This window comes from Fundulus heteroclitus, chromosome 8, assembly GCF_011125445.2.
Source record: "Fundulus heteroclitus isolate FHET01 chromosome 8, MU-UCD_Fhet_4.1, whole genome shotgun sequence".
NCBI lineage: Eukaryota > Metazoa > Chordata > Actinopteri > Cyprinodontiformes > Fundulidae > Fundulus > Fundulus heteroclitus.
In genome coordinates this window covers 16,469,547-16,487,802 of record NC_046368.1, presented here as the reverse complement: position 1 = coordinate 16,487,802, position 18,256 = coordinate 16,469,547, and the positions used below count along the sequence as shown (strand labels likewise).

The 18,256-nt window shown below is 39.4% G+C and overlaps 1 protein-coding gene across 3 annotated transcripts in view; it reads right to left on the bottom strand.

Moving 5' to 3' along the window:
* rgs3a (regulator of G protein signaling 3a) overlaps window positions 1–18,256 on the bottom strand; it is a 181,361-nt gene that overhangs the window by 81,600 nt on the left and 81,505 nt on the right. For 2 of the 3 annotated variants that reach the window (XM_036140213.1, XM_036140212.1), the window contains exon 17: window positions 2,860–2,994. In XM_036140213.1, coding sequence (XP_035996106.1) covers window positions 2,860–2,994 — 135 coding nt within the window. Of the gene's footprint in view, window positions 1–2,859; window positions 2,995–16,086; window positions 16,195–18,256 lie in introns of those variants that run through there. The other variant, XM_036140209.1, reaches the window with a different exon arrangement.

Sequence of the window (18,256 nt, the reverse complement as noted above, 5' to 3'; positions counted from 1 at the left end):
CCTTTAACTGGGAGCCCTATTTAAGCAGAAGCTTTCCGCTTCAATCTTCATTTTAATTCTCTTTTTGTTTTATAAACACTAAATGACCATAGTTTTGAATTATAGTTGCAACACCCATTTAATCCCCAATCCTCATTTGGGTTGATAAAAAGCAGCAAACATCGATGGTGTCTGGTAGGAGTCCGACGCCCCAGGGCTTTGGGTCCAGCAACCTTTTTTTTTTTTAAACATGTTCTATTCAGAACCGTCGACAAGTCTAATAAAAATGTTCCACAGCGAAAATTCAGTAATCTGTTCGTTCTCTGAGCAACTCAGCATGATGCGTTCTTGTGTTAAAGGGGCAAATGGATGCACATTAATCAAAGCGACGCTTCACAGCACTCACAGTGTGTGTTGCCTTAAAGCAAGGTTAATTGTTGAGTCATGTGAATAAAAAAAAAAGCTTTGTTTTGTCTTAAAGATATTAAAAGTTTGACACTGGAATGTTTGTGTTTTACACTTTGAGAAACAAAATGAATTGATAGGACATCAATTCCACTGTGAAAGACATTTCCCCAAAGAAACCCTGAACAACTTCAAATAATAGAACGGGAAAAGTATGAAAGTAGGCAGGTTTTTCTGACTGGAGACATGACGAGTATGGTAAATACCACAGCATGTGACTTAGCATAATTGCCACGTTCTTACACTGAACAGTGCGGGCTGTGGTTTGGTTTTGATTTGTTTCAGGGCCATGTAGCAAATGGCAAACATGAGTATTCACGAACAAAAACTGCAACACATGCATCGGATGGCTTTTGCATTGGTGTGGAATAAATTAAAGAACATTCTAACACCTTCTATAAGCAAAGCGTCTGTAGCACTAAAGCTTATGTTTGAAATTGTGTCTAGAGGCAACATCAGATGAATTCCTGAACAAGGTTCAAGAAGTCCATCTCAAAGTGGTTTGAAAACTGCGGGGTATTTTAGACAGAAATCTCTTCTGAGTCATTGCAGATGGATTTAACATGCAGAAACAAACATCCACGCACAAATATGTATTGAAAGCGAGGTGAGTAAATAGAAAGAGGGATGAAAGATGGCCGGCTTGTCTGTCCTTTTTTTCCCTCCTCTCTTTAATACGCTGATGAAATGAAGTCCTAATGTACAACAGGTGGGCCATCTGTTCAAGGTAATTTATCCCTTTTTATTCACCTTTCAGATGAGCTCAAATGAGCTGGGAAGAGAATGGGACGTCTATTTTACTCATCGAATATAAAAGAAGTAAAGATTTGAAGAAACAGAAGAGCAATTAGAATTTCAAACAACAAGAAATGGAAGTACTGTTAAGATGAATGAAGTGCAGCTGATCTAGTCAGATAATATGAAAAACAAATTCATACTACTGGTAGAAATGCAAAATGCAGGGTATAATTCAATAAATAATTCAAACACACAAAATAAAAATGGGCTATATTGTGAAAACTTACCTCTATAGTCATTAGATATTGGAGATCCTGACTAGAAAACCAAAAAAATAATATATTTCCCTGGGTAGAGCTTAAAATTAATAACCTGATACAGGTCGAATTCACTCACAACTACTCAAGAGTTTCAATTAAACGAGCAGACATGAAGCCAAATAAGCACTTTAAAATCACAGTGCAAATTTAAAGGTGCTGTCTAAGTATAAAACTTAGAACCACTGATTACGTTTTAAATAATGTCAGAGTAAATAATAATAATTAAAATAAATAAATCTGACTTTAACTCAAGGTTGTTATGCAGATCCAAGGAGGGCTCCATCTTGGAGAAGCTGGACTTATGTCAACTGCCGCCTCCCTGTTTGCAGATCTACACTTCCTTTTTTTACATGTTGCTCTGCAATCTTACTTTTAAAACAGGTCGTAGGAGATGGCTCTGTTAGCCTGTTTTAAAGTTCACATGCTTTAAAATCTACCGTTTATGTCTTGATCTCCTGTCACAACTGGGAGAAGAAAATGCAGCTCGGAGGAAAAGTGGTTTTATTCCCTTCGCTCCATTCTAGATAAAAATGTAACAGGTCTGCAAAGGTGAGAGGTAGAAATACGCTCAAAAAGCTCATAATGGAGCCACATAGTGTGAAATGTGAAACAAGCAACTTAAAGGTATCACTTGATTCATTTTAGGACTTTAGAGTCTTTCAATGTATTCAAGCCTTTAACTTAAAATTTCAGGATCAACACAGAACTTAAAAAAAAAGGTTAAGTTTTCATGAACTGATAACTAAAAACCAACAGTGACCAGTTTGAAAGAAAAATTACGGTAGCTATGTTACCTTCTTATGTTCTTATCCTAACGCATTGATTTTCAGTAAAATTGGCTTCTACAAACAAAGTACTTTGCACTGTGAGTTGGAAACATTGAAAACAAAAAAGTCAATACATGCTTGAAATGCAACTGTTCTGTAGAGTTTCTTTTTTCTATAAATAAATTTTCTTGATACACTCTTATGGTATGCACCACTACTCAGAAGGGGGAGAAAAAACAGCAACGACAAAAAAAAAACACCAGACAAAAAGTAAAAGCTTTAGATTTCAAAATCTGGGTTAAAAATGTTTTTTGATAAAGCAAATATACTACTTCAGTCAAGCCAAATGAAAGAAGACTGCTAAAGAAATGTATGTCATGCTGTTTATAACAGCAAAACACTGCTTGCAAGTGTGCAACGTTTCAGACCGTAAAAGCTTGCAAGCATGTGATGTTCACAAGGCATCTGTGATAGTAGGGGCGGTATGAGAAAATATATGCATTCCCATGTGTTCATCTATTTCCTGATTCATCTTTGGAAATTGGAAACGCTCCTGGATGTGCATGCGTGTCCGCTTCCGCGTATCCTACCTGTTCAAAATGCGGAACGGCAGGCTCCCTCCTGTGAAGCTGGAGCTGCTTGTCAATGTTGTCCTTCAGGCACTGACACACGCGGCGCTTCTGGTCCGCTGAATAGGCTTCCAGGCTGAGCAGACAGTCACACTTCTAGAGACAGACGGGGGGGAGAGAGAGGAGCAAAAAGGAAAAAAAAAAAAAAAAAAGTGGGGGTTGGGGGTAGAAGAGAAAACAGGCAATTAGATTTCTCCTGTCAGAGAAATAAAGAAAAAACTGTGTTTCCTGCTGCTTAGATGGGAAACAAAGGGCAGAAAGTTGTCTTTTACGAGGAGGAGATGGAATAATCTACTTATTTAGTTATTAGTAGCATTCTAAAATATTTTACAAGCTTGTTTATGTAGCTGTGTATTTCTTTTTTACCATTTGAGCTCGCCTTCACAGTCAGCCGTTATCCGAACTTTCTCTTCTTCTGCCTGGCACAGCAAAGCGCTCACTTTGGGGAAATTCAATGATGGCTCGCTTTCTACTTCAAGCAGAATTTGATATGCTGACGAAAATGATTGCGTAACCAGACTCTAGATGGCACTCACTGAAAGTGAACAAATCGATACATCCCTTGGAAGTACACGAGGAAGAACATCTGACAACCAATGCTAAACTGGTTAGGGTTTGGCAGAGTCTGGCTTAGGAGCTTTTCACACAAGACGACAAAAATACCTCACTGCAATCACCAAAACGTCCTCGAACTTTGACTCTCACCGACGTGCGTGCAAGACCGAATGCGACATGAACAGCATTTGGCTTTTATTGTGAATATTTGTATCTATTTTCTGTTTTCATTTGTTCATTACTGTGACGATGATGTTTATGGTGCCCATTGAAATGCATTCATGACCCTCGAGTTTTGTTCATTATTTGCCAAATTACAATCACAATCCTTGTATTTTATTGGGATTGTATGTGACAGACCGAAACAGAACAAGTGCAATGATCATAAACTGGAAGGGGGGTGGGGGGGGGGGAATCTGAAAAGTGTGTAGTGCATACTGTTTATATTCAGCTCACTTTATTCTAAAATCCCTAAACAAACTTCAGTGCAAATAACTGCCTTCAGGAGTCCCTTATTGGTTTATAGTCCACTTGTGGGTAGTTTAATCCCAGCATACATGCAGCTGCTCTATCACGGACTCAGAGGTTTGGTCGTGAGCGTTGGTTCATAAACATCTTAATGAAGACCGAGGAACACACCAGAAAAATCAAGGACAAAACTGTGGAGAGGTTAAATGCAGTGTATAGTAAAAATGCCAAGCTTAGGACATCTTAGTCCTAAACTGTTGAGTCCATGACCAAGAAATGCCGAGAGTGTGGGACAACTGCAAACCAACCAAAGACATGGTCGTCCACCTACACTGACAGGTTGGGCCAGAATAGCCTTAAGCATAGAAGCAACCAAGAGGCCCATGTTAACTTTGAATGAGCTGCAGCGATCCGCAGTTCAGATGGGAGAATCTGGTGACGGGACAAATATTAGACATCTGCTATACAAATCTGGCTCCTATGAAATAGTGGCTAAAAGAATAAAAGCCACAAGAAGTAACATTTGTAATTTGCTACAAGCTATGTGAGGGATATGGCAAAAAAAAAACATGGAAGGAAGGTGCTCCGGTCAGATAAGGCAAAATTGCATTTCTTGGCCTGCACGGAAAAAAATCTGTGTGTCAGAAAAATGCACTCCGCTGAAAATATCATCCCCACAGTACTGGCGATAGCATCATGGTGTGTGTATGCTTTTCTTTAGCAGTGACAGGAAATCAGGTCAGAGTTTATGAAAAAAAAAAAAAAAGGATAGGGCTAAATAAGGAGAGAATCTTGGAAGAAAACCTGATGGAGACTTACAAATGAGGCATAGATTCAGCTTCCAGCAGGAAAGCCACTCAAAGCCAACAGACAAAGCGGCAGTAGTAATGTTTTAAATATACAAATATTGTGTTTTTGTTATTTTGTAGGATGTCATGCCCCGAGTGGAGGAGTTTAAGTATCTCGGGGTCTTGTTCATGAATGAGGGGAAGATGGAGCGGGAGATCAACAGGCGGATTGCTGCAGCGTCTGCAGTCAAGCGGGCGCTGTACCGGACGGTTGAGGTGAAGAAAGAGCTGAGTTAGAAAAGGCGAAGCTCTCGATTTACCGGTCGATCTACATTCCTACCCTCATCTATGGTCGCGAGATCTGGGTTGTGAATGAAAGAACGAGAATGCGGATACAAGCGGCTGAAAAAAGTTTTCTCCGTAGAGGTCTGAACTCTCCCTTAGAGATGGGGGGGAAGCTTGGCCATCTGGAGGGGAGTTGCTGCTTCTCCAAGTCAAGAGGAGCCAGTTGAGGCATCCTTAGGCATCTGGTAAGGATGCCCAAGGATGCCTCCCTGGTGAGGTGTTCACGTCCCAGCGGGAGGAGACCCAGAGGAAGACCCAGGCCTGGGAACGCCTTGGGATTCCCCCGGAGGAGCTGGCCCAAGTGGCTGGGGAGAGGGAAGCCTGGGCCTCCCTACTTACCCCGGATAAGCGGAAAAAGATGGATGGATGGATGGATGGATGGATGGATGGATGGATGGATGGATGGATGGATGGATGGATGGATGGATGGATGGATGGATGGATGGATGGATGGATGGATGGATGGATGGATGGATGGATGGAGTCTACAGCAGCTATGTCAATGCTTACTATTCTATTCGTGCACATTCATTGCACATCTGCTTCTCTGACGCTTAACCAACGCTTGCTGATTAAATATGAGCTACAGCATTAGAGAGGACCATGGTCACAGTTACGCTTTTATGTTTATTTTGTTTGTGTAATGAATATAAAACCAATTCATTACGTATCTTCCCTTTGTGTCTCCGTTGTCCTACATAACAATCCCCATCCACCTCAGCTGCTTTGTTTCAGGCAGTGTCAGGGAGAAGCAGCAGCCCCGACAATTTTTTTGGGCTCGAGTCAGGCTATGAATAGGATTTCATCCATTCTGTGCAAATCCTCAGAGATTGACTGAGGTCTTCAGGGCCTGTCTTGACGCTGGCTGCCGTGGTCAGCGGTGAGTCATGTAGAGAGTATATCTGCCTGTTTTTCTGGCATGAGGGCTTTTTTGCACGCCTGACTGTTAGCATCACTTGGACCGTCTCTTTCTGTGCCTCCCAGAGCGCTGTCTTACAGGGGGGAACCACTGTTGGGAGGTTGGCCGGTTAAATCTGTGTCAATGTTGCGACAAAAAAGTAAGTTAAACCTTGCAGAAGGATGGGAGTGTATTGATCTATAGTACTGCATTTAGAAGAAAATGGGTGGGTGTGGGGGGGATAAAGAGACAAAACTTAGAAAGAGAATCAACTGAGATACAGTAGCCAAGGCATTTATTGTATCGAGCCTGACTGTTCAATTGCTGCACAAGATGATGAAATAGGTGCTTCTTCAGAGCAGGCAGAAATCAATGTGGATGTTCTTTGATATCCATCATTTAGACCCAATTGGACTCTATAAGGGTACACAAAGCCTGTGATAGTCCAACACACACAAACAAGTGGCCTCTGGGTAAACTAGCTCCATGTTGCTCTGGGTAAAAAATCTTACATTTCCATCTAAGACTGTTATAGCGTGGCACTCTCTAAATGCTGTGAAAAGTCAGAAACAGTTTGAATAAGCTCCTCAAAAAAAACAACAACAAAACAAAAAAACGGGGTAGAGTGAAAAATGCACTCACTGCTTTCTGAAGAGCAAGACATTTTAAGGATATTAGAATATAATACCACAGACATGAGTCTGATCTTTTTGATCTACATTGCTGATAATAATAAAAAAAAATGTGTTTGCTTAATCCTGGCTCACAATTTCTGAACAATTAATGCCACAATAGCGGTAGACCATTGAAAATGATCTACCTCATTGCCCCCCACGAAAGGTAATCATGCAAATGGTTGGGAGGCACTAACCACCGAAATGTACTAGGAAATGCACAGACAAACACGCCAACCAAAGTTACTTTCCCTACGCAGCACCAGCTTGAATTCTAGAGGATATTTTTAATGTAGTTCTGTGTTTAGAAAACATGATTCAAGAGACAAAAATACGGAGACAGCAAGCTGGGACAGTGAATCATAGTCTAACACTGGTCCCAGAGCCGGAGGAAGGTCTGCATGTCTCATCTGTCAAAGAAAGGAAATATACATGCTTACACAGTCTCAACCAATGTTGGTAGGAATAAAGGATACTAGCAACACCTAGTACAAACCACCAACATAAAAACGACAAAAGTCGTTAATAATACATTTGTATTATTGTTTGTAAATAGAATATTACAAACAAAGTCTATTGAGATTATTAAGGTCAGTGTTTTGGTACCTTTTTAATGTATCCACACAATAGAATCATTAAGATTAAAATTCCTTCTTCGAGAAACACCTGATCACAAATGTGCCACAACTTTGCAACAAATGAAATAGACGTAATACAAGGCTAAGTGCTAAGTAGAAGGCAGCCGAAGAACTCAAGAAGCCTTTTGGAAGAGAGGTGAAAAATCTTCCAAGAAAACAAGAGACGACCAGCTGCCTTCTACTGAATTACTTTGGATTCAGATGTCCTGGATGACTGAGAATGTACAAAAAAATACATTTAAACACACACCAAAAAAAAAAAAAACATCATCAAGTGAACAACCAAACCATGTGCAAACCTACAGCTGCGCTATCCGATGGTCTGAGTCTCAGACATCCAAGAGGAACTGTTTACCAGAGCGTCCTTGTAGGTAGTAGTGTTGAGAAAGTAAGATGGGATAAGACTATATAAAACGTTTTGTTTGTTTTTGCTTCACTTATCACCATATTTCTTGAATTATAAGGCGCACATAAAATCCTTAGAATTTCTCAAAAATAGATGGTGGGGCCTTATAATCCATTGCACTTTATGTATGATTACCATACTTGTTGTGCTTGCTGACCGATTCTATGTGGTACAATGCTCTCAAAAATCTATAAGTACGACTTTGGTTTGCAACGAAGCCGCTCCGATCAATGGATATTCAGAGCATTACAGTACACTGTGTCATTGATCGGACCCCTGAGGTATCTACAAGACTGCCTGACTGTAATGTCTAAACTAGAAGTGCATTCATGTAAGACAGTCCACGCCCAGAGTATGCGCTAGCAACAATAAACCAAGTAAGTTAATTCAACACTGAAACATCTACTGCAGTCTGCAGTAACTATTTTATTACTGATACTAATAGTAACTAATGTTACTAATATATATTTTAAGTTGGGTATAAGCTGGGTATTTAAACTTGGGCTTTAACGTCGATGTCCAACATCAGTGTCTGGTCTCACAAATGTGCTTCTGGAAGACCCTATGGATTAAGAATGGGATGACATTCAAGTTCAAGGACCCCAGACTTTTGGCAATATATTGTGCATTGATTGCAAGCTGACAAATTATTTTCAGATCTATTAGGGATGCTTATGCTGATGTAGCTTCTTGGCATTAAAACAGGACCCAGTCGATAGCTCAGCCTGCAGCTACAGAAACACCATGCTACCCTGTTATAAGACCATCTGTAATTTGTCGCTTTCGGTAGCTGAGACAGGTCACAAATGAATCCCCTTTTAATGGAATAATAGAGTGAGTGGCTTATTTAGAAAATGATCAGCTAAGAAGGCGCATTAGCTAAAATAGCTCGTACGCCCCCTATTCTGTCTCCCACATTGGTTCACCCCTGTTTATAAACCCACCCCTCCACGAGACACACATAAGACCTAATGAAACCAAATCCAATGAATGGCCACTGGTCTGCCAAGGAGTAGCTAAAAATACAGACAGCATTTCCCCGTAATCAGATTGATTAAAGTGATCCTTGGTGGAAGCCCTCCCCCTGAGCCATCTGGCAGATGAGTTTTGAGCGTGTTCGCTGTCAGCGCGGCTCACCTAAACTGCCTCTGCACAGGTTTACGAGGCTTCAGTGGGATTTTTTATTTATTTTTTTTTCGTCATCTCAAAAACGCCTGGTGATAATGAGCCGCAGCTACAATGTGGCAGCAATCATATGTTTATTATCATAGACTCAAGCACACCTCGACAACTCTGGAAACACGCCAAATGTTTGGCATTGCAGAGATAAGAAAGCTGACAGCATTCTTGTGGCAGAAACTGATAAGGGAATTCCTCCCGTTCTCTTTTCAGACTTAGGGTCTAATTATTTCTGCACAGAAATATTAGAAAATAATTAATCTTATTGAATGATGTGAAACCTCCCAATAATAAACAAAAGAATTTGACAAATGTCCAAAACTGAAACATACAATAAAATATAAACAGATAGGTTTAGGTCCCTAAATGCTCACTACTTTTGTTCCTACTACTGATATATCTATACCCCCATTAATTACTGCCTTACGTTAATGTATATGTGATTTAAAACATGTTTTTTGCATTTAGATGAACAGCTTTATAGTCATACATGTTTTGAATAAAATAAATAAATGCAGATGACATTTTTTTTCAATACCAGAAAAAAAAATGCTTCTCAACTGAATGTGCCCAGCAAAGATGATTATGGCACTATAATTAGTAAAAACATTTTAATAAGGTAAATATAGCCTCTATTAGGACACTAAAATGGGCCTGATTGAGCACACAGTGCCAGAAGGTAATAGTGGAGGAGGGGGAAACATTTTATGAATTCAGTTTTTTGTGTAAATGGCAGGAAAACAAGGTCCCTAAATGGGTTCTAGGAAACACAGCATGCTAAAATGTAATTTTTTATCAAGAGTTCCCACAGAACCACATTTCTCAGAAATTATAAAAGAAAGTTCACAGCCACCGTCACTACAAGCATCATATTCTTCTAGTCATAGCATTTATCCTCTCATAAGCATTTCCTTCTAAACCAATGAGGCTTCAGGACTGCTGCGTTTAATGGGTTTATGGCAGCCACATAAGTGACAAGAACTCACGACGCTGAAGCAGCCGGCTAAATCTTGCGACATAATATTCCTGCCAATGTCAGGGAAACTGCTCACACCTTCTGTCCGTCACAATAATCCCCTCCATGATGTTTTTAAATCACCACTTCCTTTCCAACAAACGTCCAGTGACACCATGATTCAGGTAATCGTCCAAAACTAAATTGTCAGCTAAAATGTTAATTTTCTCGACTGTTTATAATTCGCATATTGTTACATACAATGGTTTTACCAATCTGGAGACTTTGCGCGATATGCATAGAGTGGCTTGCAAATTTATACCCTTTAAACTTTTTCTCATGTTAAATGTCTTTTATTAGGACTTTATGAGATAGATCAACACAAAGTAACAGAGACATGAATGTAAAATATATTTTTTACACATAAAATAAAGTGTGCTGGGCACATATGTTCAGCCTCCTTCACTCTGATGCTCCTAAACAAAACAATAAATTATTTTTAAAAGTCCCCTAATGAGGACAGTTCCTCTGTGTAAATTTCATCTCCGTGAAAGGAGAGCAGTTCTCTAAAGGCCTCAGAGATTTGCTAGAGAACGTTAGAGAACAAACATCATCACGAAGACGAATGAACATGCCACACAGGTCAAAGAAAAAGCTGCAGAGAGGTTTAAAGCTTTATTTCAGTCAAATCCTATTGATCTGTTAAAAAGGCCCAGTCAAAGTCCAGACCTAAATCCGAGTGGGAATCTGTAGCAACATATAAAAGAGACGGCAACTACCCCAAAAGATTTGCAACAGTGATTGCAGACTATAGGGCTCAACAAAATATTGACAAAGGGGTGTGTACAAATGTATGCTGTGCTTTTTGGATCTTTCTTCAGGCATTATACATAGGCACTGTATTTATCAAATTTAAGTAATAACCCCTGTGTCCTTTCCTGTGGCGGCCTACCATGAAGGTAATAAAAATCTGAGCACTGCCTTCCACTTTAATATCAGGCTGAAATTTAGCAATTATTGGCCGATAGCTTCACAGGCAAGCGAGCATATTCTTAATTTTCCACACAGAAAGCAATTTCCTCCAGACTCAGTGGCTTTTCCCACACTCTTTGGTCTATTTCGAGCTTGCTTGCCTGGTGTGAGCTCCAAAACTGACATGAATGGAGCATGTAAACTACAGCTCTTGGCACATGGCCCTTCCTATGGCCACCAGGGAGAATGATAAGCACATGACAGGGCCTACAGGACATTTTCTTAAGTTAAATACTGTTCCTACTCGTTTCCTCTCCGTTTTCTCTGGCACGGTTTGTTTCATTGGCATCCGCACAGAGAAACTGTTTTCGGCGATATTTTTATTTCATTAATATTTTTGCTCTTTCACAAAACTAAATCAAGTTTGCTCTTATTGCACAAAGATGAATGCCGCCCCATGAATTATGTGAGTGCTCCCTGTATTAACCTGGTAGCTGTGTGGCCATGATCAACTTTAACTGATAAAAGGTCTGCTAATACAGTCATATTTAATAAAGGAGAATATGAATTCCACTGGGGCTGGTTTGTCAGATTAAAAGTACCGTTTGAAATTAACAACCTTTATGAAAGCATTAAAAACAATTTTCATTAACTCCACATTTCAGTATAATTTTTTTTTTTTATTGGTCTGAAGTAATATTCTAATCCTAAATATCATGTTTGTATTAGTGGTGAGCGGAAAATCATCACAACAGAAGGCTTGAAAATGTCAGTTTCACTCATTGAATTGAGTTACAGAAATAAATTAGCTTTTCAATAATATTCAAATTTATTGAATATGTTTGTATACATCACACATATGGCCACTGAATATAAACGGCAAATACATCAGTAATTCCTCAGTTACTTTTAGATTTATTTTCCACCAAACAGTTCAGATGCAAAACACCAGTGGCCCTGTTCCTGGTGGGATTGGGAAATAAACCACTCAGTGCAGTTTATGGGGATACGTAGTAATCATCATAGATCTCAAAGCAATCATTTTTACTAAGATGGAGGCCTTTAAGTGATTAGATTTAGATATATAGCTCAGCACTGCTGCTACTACAAGCTAGGATATTAACAGCAAAGGTTTTCTTTACGTTGTGGATAAGACTGAGGGATGAATGTGCATCTTGGTTCAATTAAACCCGTACGGGGCCGGCCCTGCCGCAGTTCTGTTATAAATGGCTACTATAAAGGAGATATTTTGCTGACAAAAGCCCCAGGGAGGCTATTATTCACACCCTGCCTTGTGAGTACATGTGGCAGCTTGTATGTCATGCAGGCGATGATTCAGCTAAAAGTGGAGAGAGGTTCAAACTGATGCAAACTTGCAAAAACTAAATATAAAAAAAACATTTTCCGGAGTACATTTACATTTGGAAATACCCAGTCATTGAAACAGTAATTATGGCTTATAACACAACTTGACATATGAATATATAATTTAAGCAAGAAAACAAACAACTGGGGTAATACACCAAAATAATTCACAGTGAAGAGGATGTTTTGAAACATTCTGTAAGACGCAATAAAAAAATGCTAATTTATTTCCACTTTAACTGACAAGAGTTACACGGAGGCATATCATGTCAAGTTTTGACTGAAAAATTTTTTGTCTTGTTTAAACCTCAGACATTTATTTTGGTGTTAGGACTATTTAAAGAGAGAGTAAACATAATAGGAACGCTGAAAGAGCCGGGACTTATAGCAGACTCTCAGCACTGTTGATATAAACGTGCAGGAAAAATAGCCAGAAAAAAACCTGCACAACTTTAACTTTCATGGGCAATGTGCAAGGAGGAGACATTTGGTCTCAGAGAAAGCATAAATGCTGAGGTTTTCCAGAGAGAATGCAGACAATGATCACTACCTTTGGCATAATGTTCCTTGGAAAGCAGAACAGAGGACATTAGAGCTGCATTATAGTCAAATCACAATTATCACTGCAACATCACAATCTCAAATGACTGCTTGGGTGCAGCATTTGGTAGAATATTATCTTTCAAGAGCCAAGCATTCATGCAAGGCATTTTGATAACGTTTGGATAGCTGCATGGATTTTAACTCAAACTTGTACTTTTCAGCAACAGCATTAAACATAAATAACATAAATTTTTTCTAATATCCATTATCTCTAGAGAACATATTTACAGCATGTCAAGAAAGGAACTTCAAACTAACTGTGAAGCACAAAAGTGCAAGTGTCATGGTTTGGGAACGATGCTACAGATTCACGTAGCGGCCCCCAAGCAGTACCTGAGCAGCTGGGTATTTAGGTCGGCCGGGAGATGGCACGTAGGGAGCATAGCTCTAGATCCCAGTCCCTGGGTCACCACCAACCAGTTTGCGTTTCTAATAGATTCTCCCCACTCAACGACTCAGGTAGTTGTCAGCTCCATAGTCAGAAACGTGGCATTATAGACACCAGGGACCATTGTCAAATGTTTGCCAGGGACAAGAATGGGTGATATTAAATATACACCAAGCATCCATCCTGATAGTGTTTTAATGGTCCTTTTTGAAGCAAAGTAAGGGCGCAATAAACAGATATAAACAGGTGTGGCGCCATCTACTGGCAGTATCATAGAACTGTCAAAATGCCGGTTCGCTTTATTGATAAATCACTTGTAGATAATGCTGGACTAAGCCTAACCCTCTGCAATGCCTCGCAGTAAAGTGTCAGCTTGGCGAGATCGAAGACCAACTGTTATTAGTTAAATACACCCGTATACAGCAACTTTAAGAGCCTCATATCAGAAAATTTACTCACGTCCATGATCTCTGCGGATACATCTGAGCAATCGGCAGGTGTAGCGTCTGCATTTATTTTCCCTGAGTTTATTTAAAAGGGACCATGAACAATTAGAACATAAATGTTACCATTTGAGGCATTGTGCCAGAGTTAGTCCAAGGCTCATTTGCATCTGTAGTCCTTTTGGCAGCCCACAATTCATATTAACTCCATACCACAATCATCGGATAAATACAGCAAACATGCAGAAGGTGTCCAATATGACACTCACCCATTACCCATAAACAATCTTACAATATCAGTTCATTCAAAATATCCCTCATACATACACAAAAACCAGTACCATTGGCAGAAAAATTAATGGTTACAATTAATTTGAGAGCTTTTTAGTAGTTGTTTTAGTTCATCTTTAAAGTTCCTTATAGAAGCTTCATTGAACATCAACGTTTATACGGTATTCCCAGCGACATTCCAGTGATTTCCCTCTTGGAATCATATATTTGTGTTGAGTTCTCAAGGGACAAATACAAATACATGCTTAGAATAATGACAGTCGCAAGTAAGAAGTCTGTTACCAAAATTGGTTAAAGAAGGATATACACAATGTTGATGATTGACTGGTGATAGTGTAAGCCATATACTGTATACTATGGAGAGGGTAACGTTTTCATGTAGCGTCCAGCTAGAAAAGTCTGGTGAACTTTGGAGGTGTTGGGGGCGGTGTATCTTGCTAAATAGACCAAACGTAGCTCAAGAATTTCAATGAACAGTACCCCCACTTAGTTCAAGGCTACACCGTTGTTAAATTGAGGCAGGTTAAGGAGTTGCTTTTCTTCCCCTTTGTTAATTTATACCTCTTTTCTCCTCTCTTGTTTATTTGTTAGTAAAGGATAAAGGATTGTATGTTGTCTTGTCTGCAGGATGTCTTTAGGTCAGGCCGTTAGAGCAAAACAAAGTGAAGGATGACGCATTACCATGCGGAAATAACCCTGGGCATAATGGGTGTATATGTGTGTAAATATGTTCTTGTATTTGCAGCTGAGCAAGAACACTTTTCACTCCTTTTACTTGTGAAGTGAGGACTTTGATGTAAAATGAGGACCTTTTTTCGCTCCTCGCTTCTGTTTCTGGGCTAGGGGTTAGGTGTAGCACTAAGGTGTCAATTAGGTTTAGGCTTAGGAGTAGGTATATACTGTAAAATGGTTAGGGTCAGGGTTAGGTAATAGAAAGGCTTGAAAATTAATAGAAGTCTATGGATGTCAAGTCACGGTCCTCACTTTGTATTTTTAACCAAGGATGTGTGTGTGTTTATACTTGTACTTGTAGCTAAGCGAGAACATTATTTGCTAATTTTACTAGTAAAGTGAGGACTTTGATGTAGCATCAAGACCAAAAAATTTCGCTACTTTTTTTCTGAGCTAGGGATCAGGTTTAGGACTAAGGTGTCGATTAGGTTTAGGTTTAGCGTTATGATGAACCTGTAAAGGTTAGGGCTAGGCTCAGGATTAGGCCACTCAAAGGCTTGAAGATGAATGGAAGTCTGTGGAAGTCAAGGCACGGTCCTCACTATATATATTAAACAAGGATGTGTGTGTGTGTTCTCACTTTTTCTGTACAAAATGAAATGTAAGCCAGTAATTGTGACTTTGTATGAAAGATTCCTTTAATGAAATGGCAAAATGAAAAATGAGACATACCCTTAGAATTATTATCAAAACTTGCACTTGTGCTGTGTGTATGGAAAACAGCGTACTACATTAGCCAGATAAAAAAAAAAGCACCCCTAGTTTTACAGATTGCAAACAAGCCATCACACTGTGATTTCACCTACTTTGGCACAGCATCTGCTTATCTCATCTCCACTCAATCATCGTGTCTCTACATTACAACAAGTGGACAGAATATGATTCATTTATCTCAGCCATTAATGCCTCCTTACCGATCATGAGTTACACGACTGGCTCACAAGACCAAGACTTTATGGTTGACCAATAAAGATTTGATATGCAGCGTGAATGTAAGCGAGCTGTGTTGAGTAGGGGTGAGTCACTCGGTTCAGGTACTGATGTGCTTTAAGTGGAAATTATTCATAATTTTATTGTCATTAGTGATGGATGGATTGTGGCCGCTGGATACCAATGGAGAATACTTAGAAATTGCAGAAAATGACGGACCGCAGAATCATGGGAGTTCTCTGTTTTTACATGCAGGAAAATACATTATCATCCACCATTAGACTCATTAAACATGCTAAAGATACTCATCATTCAAATAATGTGAAGGCTTTTAAACAATACATACAGCAGCTTCTCAGGAAAACGGCAAATTTCATCACATACAACCTCTAAAAGAAGCTTTATTATTACTATTTTACAATTTTTTTTAGGAAAGAGCCAAACACTTAGGAAAGCTTTTCTTACCTAAATAAATTTTGTACACGCAATTAACACACGGGCGAAAAAACAGCTAATTTCTCTGCCTTTAAACCAATTTAACCATATTCTGCGACTTACATCTCCACTGTCAGAGAGCAGGTGCCGCTGCAGAGAGCTTGCTTCCCTGACGAACCGTCTCTTAGGCCCAACTCGGTCAGCCAAGTTTCCCATGATCACTCTGTGATGACCCAGATGGACTTCGCTAGTCAATAATCTCCTACACTGTCTTCGCTCTCTATAAGTCTTTCCGTTTACCTTGACAATGCTCTCTTTCTTTCACTCTCCCTGCGTCACTGACACATTTACAGACACCCAACAGACACTGGACTTTACAGACTCATAATTGCACCTCCCGCACCTCAAATAGACACACACACACACACACACAGAGTTCTTCTTTCACATAAATCTGGGTTAGATCAGTGCCATTCTGAGCAAGTGCTAAAATAGGATGACCTCCAGCTATGGAGGAGAAGGACAGGAGTAGACAAAAGGGAGGAGAGTCAACTCAGACACCGTCAAAGGAAGAGAGCTTGTGAGGCGAGGGCTGAAGCTGTTCATAACTTCAGGACACGTTATTTCTTATTTGTGGAGTATGCAGTTGTGGTTAAAGTAAAAGCAGGAAAAAAATGCAGTGGAAACATGCTGTCAGTTTTCTCCAAAAGACAAATATATGTATATAATTACAGGGATCCAAATCCTAAATGTTTCTGCAGGTGCATTAGGAGGTTTAGTTAGAGGGTGCATGATAAAAAACATGCTATGTTATACAAAGCGACGGCGCAAAAGTGGGAAGTCAAAGTTTTTATGCAGCTGAGATACTTATGACTGGTGCTCTTGCTTTAACTGCATTCGGCAGATACATCAGCTATAAAAACTTGGCACTGGGACATTCAGGTCCCCAGTAAATATACGGCTCAAAAATAAAGTAGAAATCCTCTGAATTATTTGGAAGTTAAATCCATCTATTATTCATCTATTGCCCTGACGAAAGTTTTGTCACTTTGTGTTTTTACTCTTCTATCAAATTATCAAATGAATCTGTGAATATCAATTCTGGCATCACAAGATTAAAAAAAGACAATTATATTTTACACTATTACTTTTGGAATATTATGCTTTGCAAGAAGGCTCGCATTTTGTAATGTCTCCGAGCTTCCTTTTTCAAAGTTGAAGCCAGTGCTTGGTGTAGTCTTGCCTTGAGATGTCAATGCAAGTCAAAAAGTCAGGACAACGAAAATACCAAAACTGCAAAGGCAAAGGGCAGCACCGTTCAGCACGTACGGCACCGAAGCAGCAGCAGCAGCAGTAGTGTTTCGCAAAAACAACAAAGGTGTCCGGTTTATTTGTGTAGGGAGACTTTGGATCTAAAGATTCAGACGCGGATCCAAAACACATGACGTGCAAGATTTCTCACTTGGTGGTGTTAGCATCCCTCTGTTGTGTTGGCAGCACAACAAATTGGTGCAACCACCTGATACTTAGACACAAAGTTATGTCTTAACAGCCAGCGCAGAATTATATTTAGTGATTTATTTATTGCTATTTATATTCTAATCGTGTTTTCTTCCATGCAGATTTCCCTCCAAGAATCACTGAAGGCACTAAATTGCTTATTTTATTTGTGGGTATATTTTTATATAATATGTGATATGTAAAAAAAAAAACACATTGTTAGTTTTTTTGGGGTTTTTTAAATGAAGGGTCAAACAAAACAGTGTTGGGGGAAATGTCATGTTGCATTTTCTAATTCAATAACAGGATTGTTTTAATTAACTCAAAGAATGTTTGAAATCTGCTATTTTTTTTATTTGTCATTTTTTGCCCATTATGGAGCAGTCCTACCATGGATGTTTATTTTGTTCAGACTCCTTGTTCCTCCTCAGCTATTGCCACTAGTCTTACCTGGTTCTGATACCTGTAATCACTCCTCCTGGTCATGTGGACCCAGTTTTTGTCATGTCTGGGGGATCTTTTGATTTATTTTCTTTCTTTTTTTTCATTTTTGTTATAGGGTCCGAAACAGCGTTAGCATAAACAGAACAAGAACTGACAGTCTTACTCGCAGCGTTTAACCAAACCGTTGAGCAACAAGAAGTGTGTCGCACACATCTTTCTTACTTGCCGCCTTTGATGGTGTGTGTGCACATCGGTGACCTTTGCACAGACAAGCCACAAAGAGCAATTTAATTAGAGACCATCACTTTACGTACATTTCTCATTTGGGTAAACACAAACACCCACATGC